At 46.8% G+C, this 17,758-nt stretch overlaps 1 protein-coding gene across 2 annotated transcripts in view; it reads right to left on the bottom strand.

Moving 5' to 3' along the window:
* Positions 1-220: 220 nt before the first annotated feature.
* Positions 221-17,758, bottom strand: part of SSPN (sarcospan) — an 84,482-nt gene continuing 66,944 nt past the window's right edge. For both annotated transcript variants that reach the window (XM_017745773.1, XM_008642438.2), the window contains exons 2-3: positions 8,382-8,468; positions 221-3,506 (exon numbers count right to left, since the gene is read on the bottom strand). In XM_017745773.1, coding sequence (XP_017601262.1) covers positions 3,141-3,506; positions 8,382-8,438 — 423 coding nt within the window. In that variant the 5' untranslated portion in view covers positions 8,439-8,468 and the 3' untranslated portion in view covers positions 221-3,140. The remainder of the gene's footprint in view (positions 3,507-8,381; positions 8,469-17,758) is intronic.

Here is a 17,758-nt window from a genome sequence, read left to right as displayed (position 1 = left end):
TCTGACACTGGGAAAAAGCTGGGAGGTGTCTGGATATGCTGTGGTAGGTGAAAATCCTTTAATTAATACTTTCCAAAACTCTTAATCCAAGCAAAGTACACATTGTAAAACCATACCCAGGGGGAAACCAGTTCCTAAACCTTCTGTGTCTGTTTCTCCATCTCTCATGTTTCGATTTTATGCTCTTGAGGTATATGAAAAGGAAATAAAGAAGTTCATCTTTGCTAGATCAAAATGCTCCATATTTATTCATTAAGCATTTAAACCACCAACAGAATATATGATGAATATTGCTTTCTTCCAGAGCAAAGGGTTAAGCTGCATTGTGCTGATTAGCAAACCGGATTCGTGGCTGGAAGTGGAGAGTGAGCTGATATGGAGGTGCACAGCTTGTTAAGTGGAGCAGGCTCTGTTATCCAGACCTCCCTTCTCCTCCCTGCCGACACGCCGAAGGCATTTACAGCAGCTCTGTGATCATCCCCGCTGCATCTGCCGTGGTCCAGAGCAGCCCCAGCAAATCTCAGCCCAGGGGTGAGCAGGCAGAGGCCAGGCACCGCCAGCCCAGCCCCATCCGACAGCCCCTGGGAGCCCAGCACTTGGGAGCTGATGGGAGACAGGGAGTGAAAACATGTGGGTGAGGCAGAGGTCAGAGGATTATGGAGACAAAGGGCAGCTCTGGTGGAAATGCCGCTGGGCCAGGGTTGGAGTGCTGCACACCAAGCTGTCCTCTGAACAACAGGCACATTTGGGATGGGCAGGGGGGGAACATGCCCTGCTCTGCCAGCAGAGCCTTCCTCTTGTTGTGCCAGCTATCAGTGCAGTGGTGAGGGTGGGAGGAGACCCCAAAGCTCAGCTGTCATTCAGGCTCCCTTTGATCCCTTTCCTGCTTCTTGTTATCTTCTGTGTGGAGAGAGGATCCCACAGTTTTGTCTGGAGGGAGGGCCAGGTGCACTGAGGGCCGTGCAGGTAGGAGGAAGGTACATCCTCTGCCCTGAGCTTTCACAGAGAGCACGGCTGGAGGCGTGTGTGGGATGGGGGACAAACCTGTGTACACCACAGGGGAGAGGCACCCCTGTGTGCCCATCTCCAGGCAGGATGGCCCTGGCACAGGTCTGTGAGTGCTGCTGGCAGAGTGTTCCACCAGAGCTGTGGGAGATGGGTCGGTTCCTGCCAGATCCCACATGGATGGCCCCAAGGATGGGTCTGACAGCACCAGCAGGCCCTCCCGCTCCTCTCCTGTCTCAGCTTGCCACAGCAGTGCCTGGGAGGCCAGCTGAGGTCTTTGGATGGGTGGTGACACGGGCACCATTGCAAATGTGCCCTGCAGCCAGGCTTATGAGCGGTTGTTACTTTTAGGTGCAATAAAAAAGGCCATTCGGAAGCAGATCTCAAAACCCCTCATCTTCTGCAGCTCCTCGCTTTGTGGCTTGGCAGAGAGCACCTTGGTGATGCTATGTCTACTCCAGAGGCACTTTCCATGACTAAAACTATAGCCCATACATCCAGCAGTGTTCTAGGTGGGCCACAGGAGATGTTGCTACACTGTGATCTTCTGACCCTGGAGGCTTGATGGTCTAGCCCCTGGATGATGTGTGATCACCACATGGAAGGCAGTTTTTTGGTAGGATTAGAGCTCCTTAGACAACTAGGTTTTTGCCGGACTGAGTTTTTGACTTCCTGGTGGCTCTTTTTGCTGCAGAAAGTTGTTTTTTTCTTTTTCTTTGAAGCATTATATAAATTTCATTTGCTTCCTCCTAGCTAATGATTATGGCACAATTTTTCTGGCATGTGATTGCTCCACCCCACCTCAGAGACATCCCTGTTCTGGCTGGGATCGGGAAATCCCTCGTCATGGCAGGGTGTGAGCACCAGCTGCCTTGCTCTTGCACAGATACAGATCAGGAGGCAGTGCACAATGCTGCCAGTTAGGAATTGCTCCTAAATTTAGATGTCCATGCTGTGCAAGTGGAAATGGCAGTTCAAGGGACAAATCAACATAGTTGTCTTGGTATAAGGCTACTAAGATGTAAAGCACTTCTAGAGCTTCCCTTTCAGGGTGAAAAAGCACTGCTTGAATATACTTTTTTTTCCATGCTCATTAAGAAATCATTATTCTGTTGCCCTCATCATTATCAAAGGTGTCTTTGGGAGACTGGCAGTCTCTTCTTGCTTCCCTCCCTCCACCCCATTTTAAAAACATTCATTGTTGCAGGGATATATCTTTCAGGGCTGTTGGCCCAACTCCACTGCTGGTGTGTAAGGCTGATTGTCTTCAGAGGAGTTACACCAAAAATGCATTTGGCCTTTTGTGCTTGGAGTATAATTGGTGGAACTGGCTAAAATCTGGGTTTGTCAGCCTGCAATTAGAGCAGTATGGACATAGTTTTCAACATGACTAGTGATTTAGGGTCCCTCCACTTTGGGAGTGCAACTCAAGGTTCCTTAAACTGATCTTTTCTCCCAAACTTCAGAAATCTGCCTGGAGTCTCAAGCAGGGCCCACCAAAGTACCTCCAGTGAACTCACTCATACCTGTTTATTAGTAATTGGGTTAGGTAGCCTATATCATTAATCACTCTGAAAAGTTATATGTATATTTTATATGGCAGCCATCAATATATTCACTTTGGTGTTGGTCTCCATCTGCATTGGGAGAGGTCTTGACCTCCCTCATTACTTTCCTGAATGTTAAATTCCCATCAGGTTAGTGTGGATTACACCCAGAGCTCCAAGATACGATATATTCCCGAAGCATGTTCCCGTAGATATAATTAAGCAGTTGGGACCAGATCCTTATCTGGTAGAAATTGGCATAGCTTCTCTGAAGGCAAGAGGGAAATGGACCCTATTTTGTAATGCCTGTAGCCCTGCAGATGAGTTCCCAGTGATTTTATCTGTGGCTATTAAAGATCCTCTTTGGGGAGCATCTGTACAGCTGCATCTTTAGGACTCTGTGACCTCTAGCTAATCTCACAAGAGGCCTTTTCTCAAGAGCAGCTGTACGAAATGCTCTTAAAATGATTGAAAACCAGATTCATTAAAGCCGTGTGAGAGTTTTTCCTCGTCAAAAACCTTCCAAGCTCCCATCCCTCCATGGTGCCTGTGTCCATCCCTGGCCACAACCCCCTGCCAGCCCAGACCCTACACTTGCTGCGTGTGGCCTTCGGCGGCCGTGAGAGGCTGGAAGCGAACGCCCACGTAGAAGACCTGGTATCGGTGCTTCCACACCACGAAGCACGTCAGGAGGCACACCAGGGCTGCCACCAGGTTGAGAGCCATCTGCAGAAGGAGGTACAGGCTGAGCATGCTGGTCAGGCTGCCACAGTCGGCCGCGTCCTGGTACACAAAGGTCCGGCTGAGGGGGTCTTCAGTGTCCAGTTTGCACTGGCAGGACTCCAGGATGGTGCCACAGGTGAACTTTGTCAGCTGCAAGTAATGGTGTGCAGCAAAAGCCACTGCCAAAACACAGGCAACCAGAGCCAGGGCACTCAGGAGAAAATACAGCAGCTGAAAGAAAGGAAAAAAAGCCAAAACCTAAACCTCCTTTTTCCAGCTGCGTAGAGACTGAGGAACACGCAGGGGATGCATGCATGTGTACTTTGCACGGATTGCTTACCCTCAACGTACTACCTGGAGATGGGGTGCTTCAACAGCTGCAAGGCTCCTTATGATGGCAAGTTCAGCAAGTCATCTCAAGAACTTGCCTTTCATGGTTTTATATGAGTACTGCCTTGCAATTTTGAGGCCTGGTGAGAGCACCAAGAAATTGGTGTGTCTATACATCAAGAAGCTTTATAGAGAGGGAGGGAGCATTTTCCTCTCCAGTTGTACCTGCATTGGCAGGACTCACGGTCATCAGCTGAGACAAATGAGTGCCTCGAAGCAGAGCTGAGCAGTCTGAGCCTCGGGCTGCCATCTCACCCCAGGCTGTGCTGAGCTGTAGGTGTTTTTGAGACTTTGCTCATGTGTTATTCCCAGCTCTCGGTTTGCATGCCCAAACAAATCTGATTTATACTTGCAAATCAGGCAGCGGGGTGGCTGATCTCCCGCTTGTGGCTTTGTGGGTGCAGCCAGGCTGTTTGCTTCCCAGGCCCCACTGTGGAATGGGAATGCAGATCTCCACCAAAAAGTGTGTGCTGTGCTCAGTCTGCTCCCAAAACCTGTCCCATAAACATGGGGAAGTCTTTCACAGGTGTGAAAGAGCAGCAAGCACCTTTCTTTTCCCAGTGCTACAGTGTGAGAAGGACGAGGGTCTGCTCATCACCTCCACTGCTCCTCACAACAGTGGCAGCTTAAAAATAGCATGGCTTTTATCAAGGGTAGCTCTGCAGAGTCCACCTCCACAAACACATGGAAACTGGCAGCAAGTCAGAGCCTTTGACACTCCGGGATGCACCTGAGAGCTTTGGATACCAGCACATATGGACTTCCCTTTGCTTTTGATAGGTGGAACTGGCAGGTGCTGCGCTGCATACAAAATATGTGTGAATGTATATTAAAATCATGTTCTGTGTTTAGGCAAAATTGCATTTTTTTGGTTCTGTTCAGCACCATAAAAACATTTATTTTCCTTGGCATCTTATCTGTCAGACACGTGGCATGGTTGGGAATCTGTTATTTTAAACAGCAGCTTCTCTCTCTCGCTCTCTTAACCTCAATACTGCAAGCAAAATATCAATATAAAAGCATTTTTTATGACCTTGAAACTCCAAGTATGTATGTCCTGATAAAATTCACACTCCTGGTGTATTTGTCTTATATCTACAGTGTGAATCAATCTTCTGTTTGGTTGCCAGCTTGAAAAAAAACGATATTTGGGATTATTGCAGGTCTTGAAACACTATATACATTTCCCCCCTCATGTCACCAAATTCTTACCAAAAGATCTTAGAGACTTGGCTACTATTAAATTTAATGACTTCTCCTGCAGCCTTAAACCAAATGCTTCAAAATGAAGGTGGCTCTTATTAAATGCAATTACTTTGCCCCTGCAGCTTTCAAGGGAAGGGTCCATGGGAAAGGTGAAACCGGAAAATGGGGCCACGTCCTCATATAAAGCACACAGAAGATGGAGTGCTGCTGACTGATGGACCCCCTCCAAACCAAGATGTGGTAATTCATAAGCCAATGGCATTGTTTTAAAAGATGGTGCAAATGTGTTTGATGGGGAAAAAGAAAATGGACAAATGTTGGCTGTTCTGTGATGTAGAAGTCCTGGTAGAAGTCCCTGGATTCAGCCCAGCAGAAGACAGAATCAGGCCTCCCTAACAGATGAGATACTAAGCCAAGACTACACCATGTGCCTGATTCTCCCTTGGCAGATATTCTATTTAGCTGCCAACTTCTATCCAAAGTCAGGCCACAACAGCATGAAATCCATGGCCTAATCCATGCTCCAGGTACAGTTAGGGAGAATTTGTCTGTTGTGTTCCTACAGGGAAGGAAATCTCAGAATCTGAATACACAGGCAGCTCTTATGGTAATCCTTGGAGGCGAAGGCAGATGCATGGGGTACACAGGGCAATTTTCTAAAAGCTTATTATTCCCACAAGATGTTTGCAGAGGAATCTCTCTGCGAGCTGCTGGAAATGAACACGTTTCCAAATGTCAAAGGTGAGGCAAATGCAAGCACTGCCTCTGAGGGAGCACGAGACAGTGAGTGCTGAGATCCCATCAGCAGATTAATCACATGCCAGACCTGGAGGCAACTTCAGCATCACAAATACAACTGCGTGGTGGGCTCTGCCCAGGAACCAGGACTTGCTGCTGGAAAACTGTTTTTTAACAGCTTCAGAGAGATAGGCACTGCAATTGCTGCTTAAATGGAAGGAGAAAAGGGAAGTGGGGAGAGACAGTGTGCAGTGAGGTCAGAGCATGGCAGCTCATCCTCCTTTGTGTTCCTCATATGAGGAAGAGACATTTTAGCAATATTTACTGGCAATACTTTTCCTCTGCGACTAAATTAAAATAAATAACAGGAAGATGGATTAAGTTCCTCATGGAAAAGGCTCCTCATAGTTATCAGAGGTGAAAGCAGAGGGGTTTGCAGAGGTGGGTCAGGAGACCCTTTCTGAGGGCGGTGGTGGCTCAGGCACGAGCCCCTGCAGGGAAGAGGAACCATGGTGTGTCACAGCGTGGGCTGGGCGTGTGGGAGCAGAGGGTGTCGCTACCCTGGGGGTGCCCTGGGGAGGACCACAGTGAGTGATCTGTCAAATGGCAGCACACAGCCCAGGGAGTCCACAGGATGGCTCAAGGTTTTCCTGTGTGGCACTCGCTGTTGCTGTTCCCCCTGAAGGGCACAGCCGCCCTCCCTCTGGGTGGTCTCCCTTTCTCAGGGACACATGGCGTGCTGTGGGTACCCACAGCAGTCTCGGGAAGGGACTTCTGCCGAAAGCAGTTCTCACACCTCCTTCTTTAAAAGGATCCAAGGCTCATGCAACTGCGAAATGAAAGAAGCAGCTGCTGAGAGGGATGAAGGCAGAGAGGACTGCACAGGTCTCCTCCTGTCTTCCACGCCAAGGGAGTCACTCGCAGTGGTCAGAGGGTCACCTTGGGGGTTGACCCAAATCCCCCAGGCCTCTGTGTGTGTGTGTGTAGTCCTCCTGTCACTGTGATCCTTGGGTTGTGCAAGGGAACTTGGAGTGCTTAATGCACTCCAGGGAAGCTCAGCCAAGATTTTGCTGTAGGATGATGCGTGGCTGGTGGGAACCAGCCACCAGGGTGAGGGCTGGACCTGGGCCAGGGATCCAGACCCCGCAAGGACAGTCGGAGCAGATTGGGCTGAACCCAACTGCAGTGTTTGATGAAGCATCGGGCCCTCAAGGAGAAAAGAACAACCCACTGAACAATCTGTCTCAGGACTGTAATCTTGCATCCTCAGCCTTGTTGTAGCTAATGCTCATTTTTAGTTCAGAGACAGCCTTTAACTGAAATTCGAAGATTTAAGAAGTGATACTGGAGATGTAGATGAGTCCTATGTGATCAAAGCCCTGGAGGAGAGTTTTAGCTCCTATGTTGTTAAAAGAGGTACAAGCCCTGCAGCCAGAGGCCATTTGTCCTGTTATCCCAAACTGTGGGATAACAGCTCCCAGCAGGGACAAGGGACAGGGGAGGTGAACAGCCTGGGAATGATGGAGTTCTGTGGCATGCTGCAATAGGAAATGCTGGGAAGGGGGGATTTTGGGGAGGAGGGTGCCTTGGGTAAGCAACAGTCCATGGGCTATTGACTGAACCAGGGAGATTTTAGCTCTAATTCTGCCAGGTGACAAGGAATGGCCCATTTGACATCACCTCGGGAGAAATTCCAAAAGGTCTATTTTCTTACAGGGAACGATGGCTCACATTCCGTACTGTCAGGGTGGGTGGTGTCGCCGAGGGTGGCAGAGACATCTGAGCTGCCCAGCCCGACATGCCGTTCCCAACACGAGGGATGACTCCCTTCCTGCCGGGATGCCAAATTCAATTTAATGCTGCGGGGCAGGCAGTAAAAAGCCTGGCGTGGCAGCCCCCGCCCAGCCCAGTAACCTTCCTTGGGGGCGTAAAGGTGACGGGGGGACAATGTAGAGGCAGTCACAGGGCAGGCACAATTGTTCTTCTCCCTTTCTTTCTTTAACTACGGGAGAAGCTCGAGAAAGACACACCGGGGTCTAATTTCTAAGGGAGGATGGATGCCAGGTTTTGAAAGGCTGCTCCTTGCATTTTGTTTCCTTCTGCCTTTTTCAGTTAATAATCACGGTTATTTTGTGCTGCTTGCGTCGGTATTTTTCTCGGTTATTATGTGGCTGCAAAATATTAAGGGCCCTGAAAATTACAATAATAAGAAAAAATAGCCCAGGAAAAATGGTGTTTAAACCAAGTGTTCTCAGCCTTGCTCTTCTAGTTTCTCACCAGAGTCAGCAAAGCAGTTTTAGAGAGAGAGGTGGGGTATGGTGCAGTTCCTAAAATGCTCAGATGGGAATTTGCTTTGTGGGAGAATGCATATCCCCATGCCTTCCTAGTACTTTCCCACTAAATATTAAAACTTGGTTTAAGTGGACTCATTTTATGCCACCCTACTTCTTACCTTACTTACTATCTCCACTTAATCTACTTAAACTCTCTGAACACTTCCCAGATTATTCCAGCTTTGTCTATATTCCTAAAACATGGTGAATAAAATGGTATCTTGTTCTGATTTGAAACATTATTAGAGTTTCCCCTTTATAGGATACAGTTTCTTCCTTGGCTGACTGAAAAGTAACAGAAGACCATTCCTGCATTTCAGGTGTATTTTCACTTCTTTTCCTGTGGTCTTAAAAACACCCCCTGTATCAACTTCTCTGATTATATTTAATGACATGAGAAGAAAAAAAAAAAAAAAAAGTTTAAAAAATGTTGAGGTACCTTCACTGTGAACTGCACACATGTCTTCTCATCGGGTTGGTACGAAATACAAAGCATAACAAATCCCACTAAGGACACCACGCAGACCTGCAAGGGAAGAGATGTAAAATGCATCAAGGTTAAAAAAACCCTACAAAACACAAAAATACCTTTTTTTTTCTTTCCCCCAAGCCAAGACACCTTTCTGTCTTAGCAGGACCATAACTCAAGAAGCAGTGTGGAAGCAAAGTCATCAAAGACACAGCACAGCAACAGACCCCAGGATGTGTGTTGAGTTTTTGCCCATACAACTATCCAGAAAGAGGAAAAGGCTTCTGAAGGTGGGCTTGCAAGCCCAAAGAGTACCATCCTATGTAGCTCTGGGTGCTGACAGGGTTTTTGTGTCACCCGTGCAAGTTGTAAATCATTAAACCATGGCTGCCACTGGGTAAGAAGCAGCAGAGTTTATAGCAGAGGCTTTCACCCTCTTCTGGAGTGGGCACCTTACTAAGGAAGATATCCATCTTCCCTGCAGTCTGAAACTGTGTTTTAGTCCTGTGGCAGTAATTGCTGAAGGTTAACAGTAATGGAAAAGAATTTGCACACTTGATTATTCATTTAGCCATCTTTATTATTAATTATGTCTCTATCTGCTGGAGCAGGTACTCACAAGGTAGGCATTTTTCAGCCAGGTGAGAAGGGGAGATCCTGCTCTGAGGACCTAGCCCAATAAATGTGATCTGCTTTTTTGTGTTTAGAAAACAGTGTGTCCCCACACTGTGCCTGTGCACTCCAGTCAAGTGCCCTCCTCTCCCACTTCTTGGAGGACCAGCAAGCAAACCTCACAAGAGGACTCAGGAGCAGCAGACTGCTGCTTTTTGGCAGATCATCCCCTGGAGGGAGGAGTTGGGTACCCAGGCACCAGGTGAGGGCTCCCTGTGGGGCTGGATCTGGGCATGTGAGAGGCTGTTGGCAGCTGGAGCTGTGTTTGGAAGAATCCGTGCATGTTTGAGCTGCCTTGGAAGAACAGGTGAGTTGATGGCATGCACATGCTTTTAAATGAGCCTTCAAACCACACCTTTAAAAGCCATTTTAGGTGGGATGAGCCTTAGTGGGGACTTTGGATGAGATCAGCCACTATCCTGTCAGAGGTCCTCTCTACACGCAGGGCCAGGAGCAAGTCTTGGCCTCCCTGCTAGGAGCATCTTGGTTAGAAATGTCAGCTATTCAATTCTCAGTGACTACAGCAAGATTCTATATTTTTTTAACCCCTTCCATTTTACTTCTGGAGTTTGGAAGAGTTGTCATTAATTTGAGGCTTTCTGCTTTCCTGGAGCAGTGGGATTTGCCCTCTTTGGCCAGAGCCATGTGTAAGCTGCCTTTGCCAAGGTGGGGCTATGCCATGGAGATGCTGCAGGAGTGTGGGGCTCCATCACAGTCCCATGCCCACCTGCATGCCCTGGAAGTGCTGCTCACATCCAGATTTCCAGCTCCACAGGGAGCTTGACCTGCAGTGAAAGATGCACAAGCTGTCCTTTTAGGCAGCAGTGGATAAACACGTTCCTTTTATGACCCACTGCAGAAACTATCAAACTTTTTTCACATTGCTGGTGTAAGGCCCAGGACAGCAGCCCTGCAAAGGAAAAGTGCCTCCCAACACACACAGAGCCGTGTCCCTCAAGAACCTGGGTGATTAGTAACACTCTTCCCCATGAAGTTTTATTTCACATCACTTCAGTGGGACATGAATAGGAAGTATTGCCCGAGAACATTTCTAAAGAATGTGTCAGTATTATTTACTCCTTTCCATGTCATGTGTATTTATATTCTGGTCCTGTGACTTACACACGGCCTCCAATTTATTCGTTTCTTTCTTTTTATTGTTGACAGCCATAGCTGACAGGGTTGTCTGGGGAAAAAACAACCTTTCCTGTCAAGGGTCCTTCAGTGCACTTGGTCCCTTGCACTGTATATTAATCTTTTAATTCAATTAACATGCCCATAAAACTTAAATCTTAAGAGATCCTATTGCTGATAATATCCAAATGATAAACTCCTCCAGTGCCATAATGGCTGAAGGAAAGAACCTGCAGCAAGAACTAAAAAAAAAAAAGAAATTTGCTTAAATACACTATCTTAACGTCATATCCCCAGAATTCATGACAAATCATAGTGGCTTCTCACACCAAAGCTGGGCCTGAGTATTTTCAGGATCTGGTGCTTATGAGCAATAAGTCAAATTTGCTTTGCTTCAGCTACACTAGTGGGCACTTATACTTGCATGGACTGAGAGCCAGATTTGCCTCCAGGTGACTGCCATGAGACATCATGGGACTGTTGCCACTCCCTCCTTCCCCTTCCATTTAACCACAGAAGGCCGACAGAGCTGCATTCATTTCCAAGGGCAGAGATCAATGCTGGAATTTTCTCTCTGCCACCAAGTACCTCGGACAACTTTTGCCAAACTCCTGCTGGCTTCACACGTGGCAGGATCAGACCTCCCTCTTCAGAAAGCTTCCCATACAAAGGGCTATCAGTTCAAAGGAGCTCCATTCCTGCACATGCTTTCTAAAGGTCCTTTGGGCCTTAAATAATATACTCAGGGACACTTGAAGAGGAACATTTGTAGAGAGGTACTTATAAAAGATTACACTGGGTCAGGATTCCGGCAAGGCTTGGCCAGGATACTTCGGAAAGCTTAAGTATTTCTTTTATAACGATACAATAACTTTTTTTTTGACCAGAGATGTATATTTTTCTAAGTGGCAGTAAAAAATAATGTGGCTGAGAATTATGACCCACATATGTTTAACATTTCAGCTCTTTAAAGTTAAATTCACTCCTTGGAGGAAACCAAAGCGCAGAACGTTTATATAGGAAACAGCTCTATGCTGCTATTTTATACATTATTAATAGATCAGCTTTAAATTACACCTGTGAAGTGTAACAGAATAACTATAAAAATCCTCTGGTAAGTATTTTTTAGGAGACTTTTAGTAACTAAAACAGCTGCAGGCACCTTACAGGTGCTGTTGGTGCTGATTGCTAAGTAGCATTAGGTAATCCTGCATCCTGGTGCTGCAACAGCCACTGCCACATCCCAGCACAAAGCACACATTTCCCATGCCTTATTGACTCAGCGCAGGACACAAAATGCAATTGAACCCGCTTCAGCACGTGCTTGCCACCAATCGATGTGCATTTGTTACACAAATAAAACAGATTCTGTGAGACCTGCAGGATGGCACTTAATTAGATCAGCTCTGGTCAGCTGTTACCCAGAAATCCAGGAATCTGCATTTCTGTGCATATTTCAACTCGGGTTTATTTCAAGATCCTACTTCAAAATTTCCATATGGACTAACACACCCCTTGCTGAATAGGTAGTGACGTGAAAGGTTATCCAAGGGAAGAATTTAATTTTGGAAAGCGCTGTCTAGAAAAAGACCCATATGTGGTACAGAAATATTTAGGAAAGGTAAAGATTTCATTTTGCTTAAGGCATACCCTGTGAAATCCCCTCAGTTCACAACCCAGGGGAACAGCTGTTTACTAACACTGGCTGAAAAATATTTAGGCTGTACAAAATTTTTAATACTATTTCGTTTTTGGGGGAAGCAGTAGACATTCCTTCCATTGGGCAGGAACACCTCAGGGTTGAAAAATGACTTAAGAATTATTGGTTTTTTAAGCCACAATCAAAAGAGGAGGAGAAAGTTTCCAGCTTGCTCCCACCCCAAAGAGGGCAGGAGCCTGTTGCCATGTTATCCCATCTGCTCCTGCAAGGATTCAGCACAAGGTGTGCGAGCAGCACAAGGACACAACGTGGCAGGGATGGGGAAGGTTGTGTGTTGTGTGTAATTAGGGGAAATATGAACACTTAGAGCACAAATTTCCGCTGTGGTTTGCACTCATTATCTTTGCACGCTGACATATTCATGTGGTTTGCTTTATTCCGACAGATTTCAAAACCACAGATTGCTCTAATCTGTCTCCATCTCTCCCCTGTATGCCTGTGAAACTGGTTTTCCTTTTGTTATTGCTACAATTTTAGCCCAAATGTAGAATAGGTGCTTTTCTCTAGCGAACTACCTCCTACCCAGAGCATCTTGAAAACCTTGGTGGCTGAGGCTGGTAAAGCGGGAGGGTTGGGAACATCCACCAAGAAATGAAGGCAGGAGACAAAAACCTGGCTCTAAGGAGCATTGGGTCTGTGCCACATCACAAGGCAAATGCTGCAAACACTCACAAAGACACAGTATAGCTCATCTGCTCTTTATGCAGGGGCTTTGTTAGAGAGAACCTCCTGCCATAATTTTTAGGGGCAGAAAGCAAACACACTGCAGGACAAAACCTCTCCCAGGTACACCTTGCAGCTCCACACAGCACTGCTGAGACCCACAGGAGGACTCTTCCTATTTAATAAGAATTTAAACTCAAACTTCAGGAGAAAAATTGCAGTTAATAGAATTAGGAAGACATTTCCTTTATTGACAAGTTATTTTGTAGTTGTTCCCTTGGAGACACTGGGGATCTTTCTGGTTTTAGGGACACAGGTAAAGAATGATCTCTTGTAGCTATCTCTGGAGTTTCTGGCTCTCCCTCAGAGGTGATACTTGGCTCGACAGCTCTCCCACCTTATCAGATATGGCAAGGCTTAGCTCCTGTCTACACCTTTGGAGAAGCCATTTTATCCACCAAATCTAACACTCCCACTGGACACAGATTTTGATTCAGGAAAGAAACTGTCCCTGTTGGCTTTGCCATTATAAACCTGGATCACCTCTGGGGCTGGACATCTCTACAGGTGGTTGCAGACAGCAGCACCAAAGTTAATTTGCTTTACGAGGTTTGAGGAAGCTGTGATGTAAGTGGGTGCTGCAGGCAGCTTTCACTGCCAGCTTTCATCAGCCTCAGGTCAGCCTGGGTCTCAGTGCCACATGTAAAAGAAGCCAGTCTGCAACACAGAGGTACAGTGGCCTAACTTTTTTTACCCCTTATAGACTTCTTGTTAAATTTAAGGACAGTTTAGTTGCATATAAATTACTTCCAGAAATAATAGCTATAATAATAATAATCATAGTAATAATGACAAATGTATATTATGGTTGCAGGCAAAGGCCATCATCTAGGAAATCATTCTTTTAACAGCCATAAACCCCACAATAACTGCCCATGCCCTACCTACGGAATAAAATAATGATGTCTTTGCTACAGGTCCCTTCAAGCCACACAGTAACACACTGGCAGGTCCACAACTTTCTCTTAAATCCTATAAAGTCATCAAAACCCTGCAAGAACATCCACAATCAAATGAAATGCTATTTTTTTCCATAATGATCTTTGCTGTTTAGGTCAGTTGTTCATCACTTGTGCTAAGGTAAGATTTAATTCCCCCAGCAAAGGCTACGATCACTTACACAGCCAGGAGCTGCAGCAGCAGTCCGTTGCTGCTGTTAAACCAGAAATACAGTCCTGGCTGAACAAATGCCTGAGGAATCAAAAAATTAAATAAAATTAACCATTCACAGAGCCAGCAGTGATTTTCAGCCTGAGAAGTGCAGCATGGCTGAGAGTAGTCGTGAACACCACTTGTGGTTTGAGGTGTGTCCGTGACTATGAAGCTACAGAAAGCCACCATCTCCATAGTCATGAGGCTACCTGGGCTGGGGAAACCTGTTTGGTATCCCTCTCCAAATTTTATCCAGGATTTTTGCACAAATTCCAGCCAGAAGTTCTGCAGTTAAACCATGAGCTAAGCCACAAAGGGGTCCAGGATTAGAGCAGCCCCAGGCCAAGTATCAGACGCACCTCAGGTGTGCAGTTAGCTTCTCAAACCATTCCTTCAGAATGTTTGAACATTTCTTCCCATCAAAGTTTTCCACTCTATACCTGAGCAACACAGAAGTGTGGATTTCAGTTAATGAATGCCTAGTTACTCTTGGAAGAGGATGAGATTTAATGGCAGAGGGCTCTGAAGAGTCCTGCTCTAGTGCTACACATGGCTCTAAATGAGCACTGGCCTCTTCTTCAAGGCAGTCCTCCCTCAAACCTTTTGATGTTTGCCCATGGCTAATTGAAGCTAACCTGTATAAAAAAATATGGATGCCTGCATGGCTGCAATTTCCACTGGCTGCTTTGATGGCCCCAGGTTTTAAGAGTCACCTTCTATTAAAAACTGAAAATGGTTTCACTAAAAGCAAGAAAAAGTTATAGAGACATAAACATTTGTGACTCCAGGTAAATGAAGGTTGATTAAGCTGCTTTTTCAGTTAAAAGTCTGCCTGCCTTTTGCACCACGCAGCCCCACATCACCCTCACCTCCACCAGGGCAGAGAAGCCAATGCTTGAGCGCTGATGCCAGAAAGCCACAAGGCATGGTCACCCCTTGAGTAAAGCTCAGGGACTCTCTGGCCTGGGGAAGCACCTGGGGAGAGGGAGAAGGGCTGGAGCAGTGAGATGTGTCAGAGCTTCTGGGCTGGGGGCTCAGCCCATGGCAGATTTTTGGGATGCTTTTTGCTGGAGCCGTAGTTGCTGCCTTGAGCTGCTCGCAAATCAGATTTTTAAAAATGTTTTTTAAAGTCCTAATTTTATGAACATCTATACATATACATTTAAAATAACTTCCTGACAGAAATAATAAACACCCTGGATAATCATTTCTGATGAGCACTTCTGTAACTTTCTTAACTGCCTGAGTCTGCAAAACAGGGCTGAAAAGGGAGCCTGCCCATGCAAACTCTGATACTCTCCACTTTTGATCGCAGTGGAAATAATCTAAAGTAGGTTTTTCAAGGAGAAATACATCGTTACTTCTTCTGGGTGTCAAAAGGCCACAAGCTAATGAAAAAGAATGAAAAGGATACCATTAATATCTACTGTCTCTGCAACACTTTTCATCCCAGGATCTCAAAGCAAGGGGTGACGGATGGCCACTATTAACCCCACTTTACAGGGGAAATAACAAAGTCTTAGCAAGGTTAAGTAACTTGCCCAAAGCTATGCACTGAGCCAGTGGCAAGACACAGGAAAAAATAAAGCCCTGCACTCATGAGTGGGTTTGTGAAGAGTTTGTCCAAACTCCTGCAAAGCAGAAAGAAGGAACAGACTGCCAGGGAGTCCAGCCTGCAGTTTGGGGAGCTCAGGACAGGTCTCACGGGCAACTGCTTCAGACCTGGGCACCTTCATTGTAAGTGGCTCCAGGCAGGTGAAACAAATGCCACCTTGACTGCTTTTAACAGCATTTATCTGCCTGTCTTTAGCAATGGGGCAGAGGCTTTTTACAGGGAATATGTTGCTGAAGCCAAAGCAGAAGTGGTAAATCACTCAGGCTCCGTGGTTTCTGTCCATAAAACCTTCCTTTGGTTTCTGACCAATGCCCCACACAATTCAGACTAAATGCATTTTGGTTTTAACTGGGTTTTAACTGGTTTTCATGGTGAAATGCTCTTGGTGCAATGCAAGTTGCATAGTTTCCTTCTGCAGGAAGGGAAGGGCCAGTGCTCTGGGGAGGGAGCCCTCCTCCACTCTCTGTCAGAGGATCACTGGCCACATTTATTCCCCAGGATGGTGAACCCAGTCCCCGGCCTGCTCCAGCCTCACAAACCTACACAGTCAGGTTTTGAACCCATTTGATTCAGACTGCCTTGCCTGGTTTTCCTTGCTAGCGTTTTACACTGGCTGCTCCTCTAAAAACAGTTCCTTTCCATTCATGGTAATGCACCGAAGCACTTGATTTTCAGCAAGGAATGGTGTCACCATTTTGCCACTAATAAAGAAGAAAAAAACCGGCTTTCAATCAGTCAGGGTCTATTTAACACATTAGCAATTTTCCTTCATTTTTCTGTCATCCTGCATTAGCAGCTGTGGGGTCAAATCCAGCCTGGTGTAATTCCAAAGGAGTAACACCAGGAATGAGCTTCACCCATTATATCTAATGTTGCTAAAAAGGTCTCATAATAGATTTTTAAAGTTCTTGATTCAGAATACTAATCAAGTCCTTTAAAAAGAGCACTTGAGTGGGATGCTACTAAAACAAATATGCTCTGGTATTTTACACCACATCTTTCTGTCCTGTTGCTCATTTCTGTGTGAATATATGAGTTTTGGGAAGTCACTTTCTGCCACGAGGTTCATTCTCGAGTGGGACATGGGTCATCCATCCCCTATCTAACACCTTCCATGCAGCCCAAGAGCCAGTCTACAGGACATCCAGCCACATGCAGGGCCTAGCCAAAGGTTCTCCTTCATGGACCAGTTTTCCCCAGCTCTCCAGAGGCCAGTCCTTGGCACAGTCCTCACCACAGCTCACCAGCAATATCCTCGGACTGCACACCTGGAATTTCCAGCTCAGCAGCTCCTGGCCATCTCTACCTGATGTCCCAGTGGGAACCAAGTCCCCCCCATGGAGACACCACAGCACAGGAACTAAGTAAATGCAGCACTGTGTGGTACCTCCTGCATTTTGCCCCTCAGATGTGCTTTGCACAGCTCTTGTGGTACCACAGCCAGTGCTCCACACAGGCTCTGCTGCTGGGAGCTCTGGGGCTGCCCCACCACTTCAGCCTCTCCTTTCTAGCACCAGTTTCATTTTCCCTTCCCTCTCACCTGGTGCCAGACCCCTCCTTCCTTTCTGCTTCGGGCTGTGGGTGCAGGAGAGCAGTGTGGTTGCCCAGGAGCCTGCCTGGCCACGTGCCCCCAGCAGACAGCCCCTGTCATCACCCTGAGGGTAAACAGGGGGGCACCAAAAGCCATTTTGAGCCAGGGAGGAATCAAACCACACTTGAGTGTGCTGATGACTCAACATCTCACCAGAGTCCCCCAGGTGAGAGTCACCATCTGACCCAGAGCATAGGTGCAGTCACCCTTCCCCACAGGGCCCCTCCTGCAGCCACAGCCTGCACTGGTCCTCCCCACAGCCAGGGCACCTGGAACATGAACCAAAACATAGCCCTGGCTCCCACAGCCAGCACACAGTCCCAGGAAATCTTTCCCCAGGGGTAATCCTGGCTGGTGAGTGCAAAACATGATGACCAACCACAGCTGAGAGCCGAGTCTCTTGCTCCAAGTCGGGAATTAGCTCAGGAACACACACATGGAGAATTATTCCTGATTTTCAGGGGGGAGCTCTGAAAGTGACTGAGCTTTGACTTGTGTGGGCATCTAAATGTCACTACTGCTGGCAGCTGCTGCTAAAAGCAACAGGGGTTAGAGCTCTGTTTTCAGAAAGCAGTGACTTTGGTGGGGTTTCCGGCCTCCCCAGGGGAGACCAGCCATTTGTGGATGTCTCAGATGGATGCTGCTTGGGCACTGATGACATTCACATGGGCTGGGGGCTGCTTCCATGGCTTTTCTCATATCCCTGACTGTGCATTGGTTCAGTCCAGCTAACTCTTTCC

This window comes from Corvus brachyrhynchos, unplaced genomic scaffold (genome assembly GCF_000691975.1).
Source record: "Corvus brachyrhynchos isolate BGI_N302 unplaced genomic scaffold, ASM69197v1 scaffold209, whole genome shotgun sequence".
Lineage (NCBI taxonomy): Eukaryota > Metazoa > Chordata > Aves > Passeriformes > Corvidae > Corvus > Corvus brachyrhynchos.
This window is presented reverse-complemented; position numbering and strand designations above follow the sequence as displayed.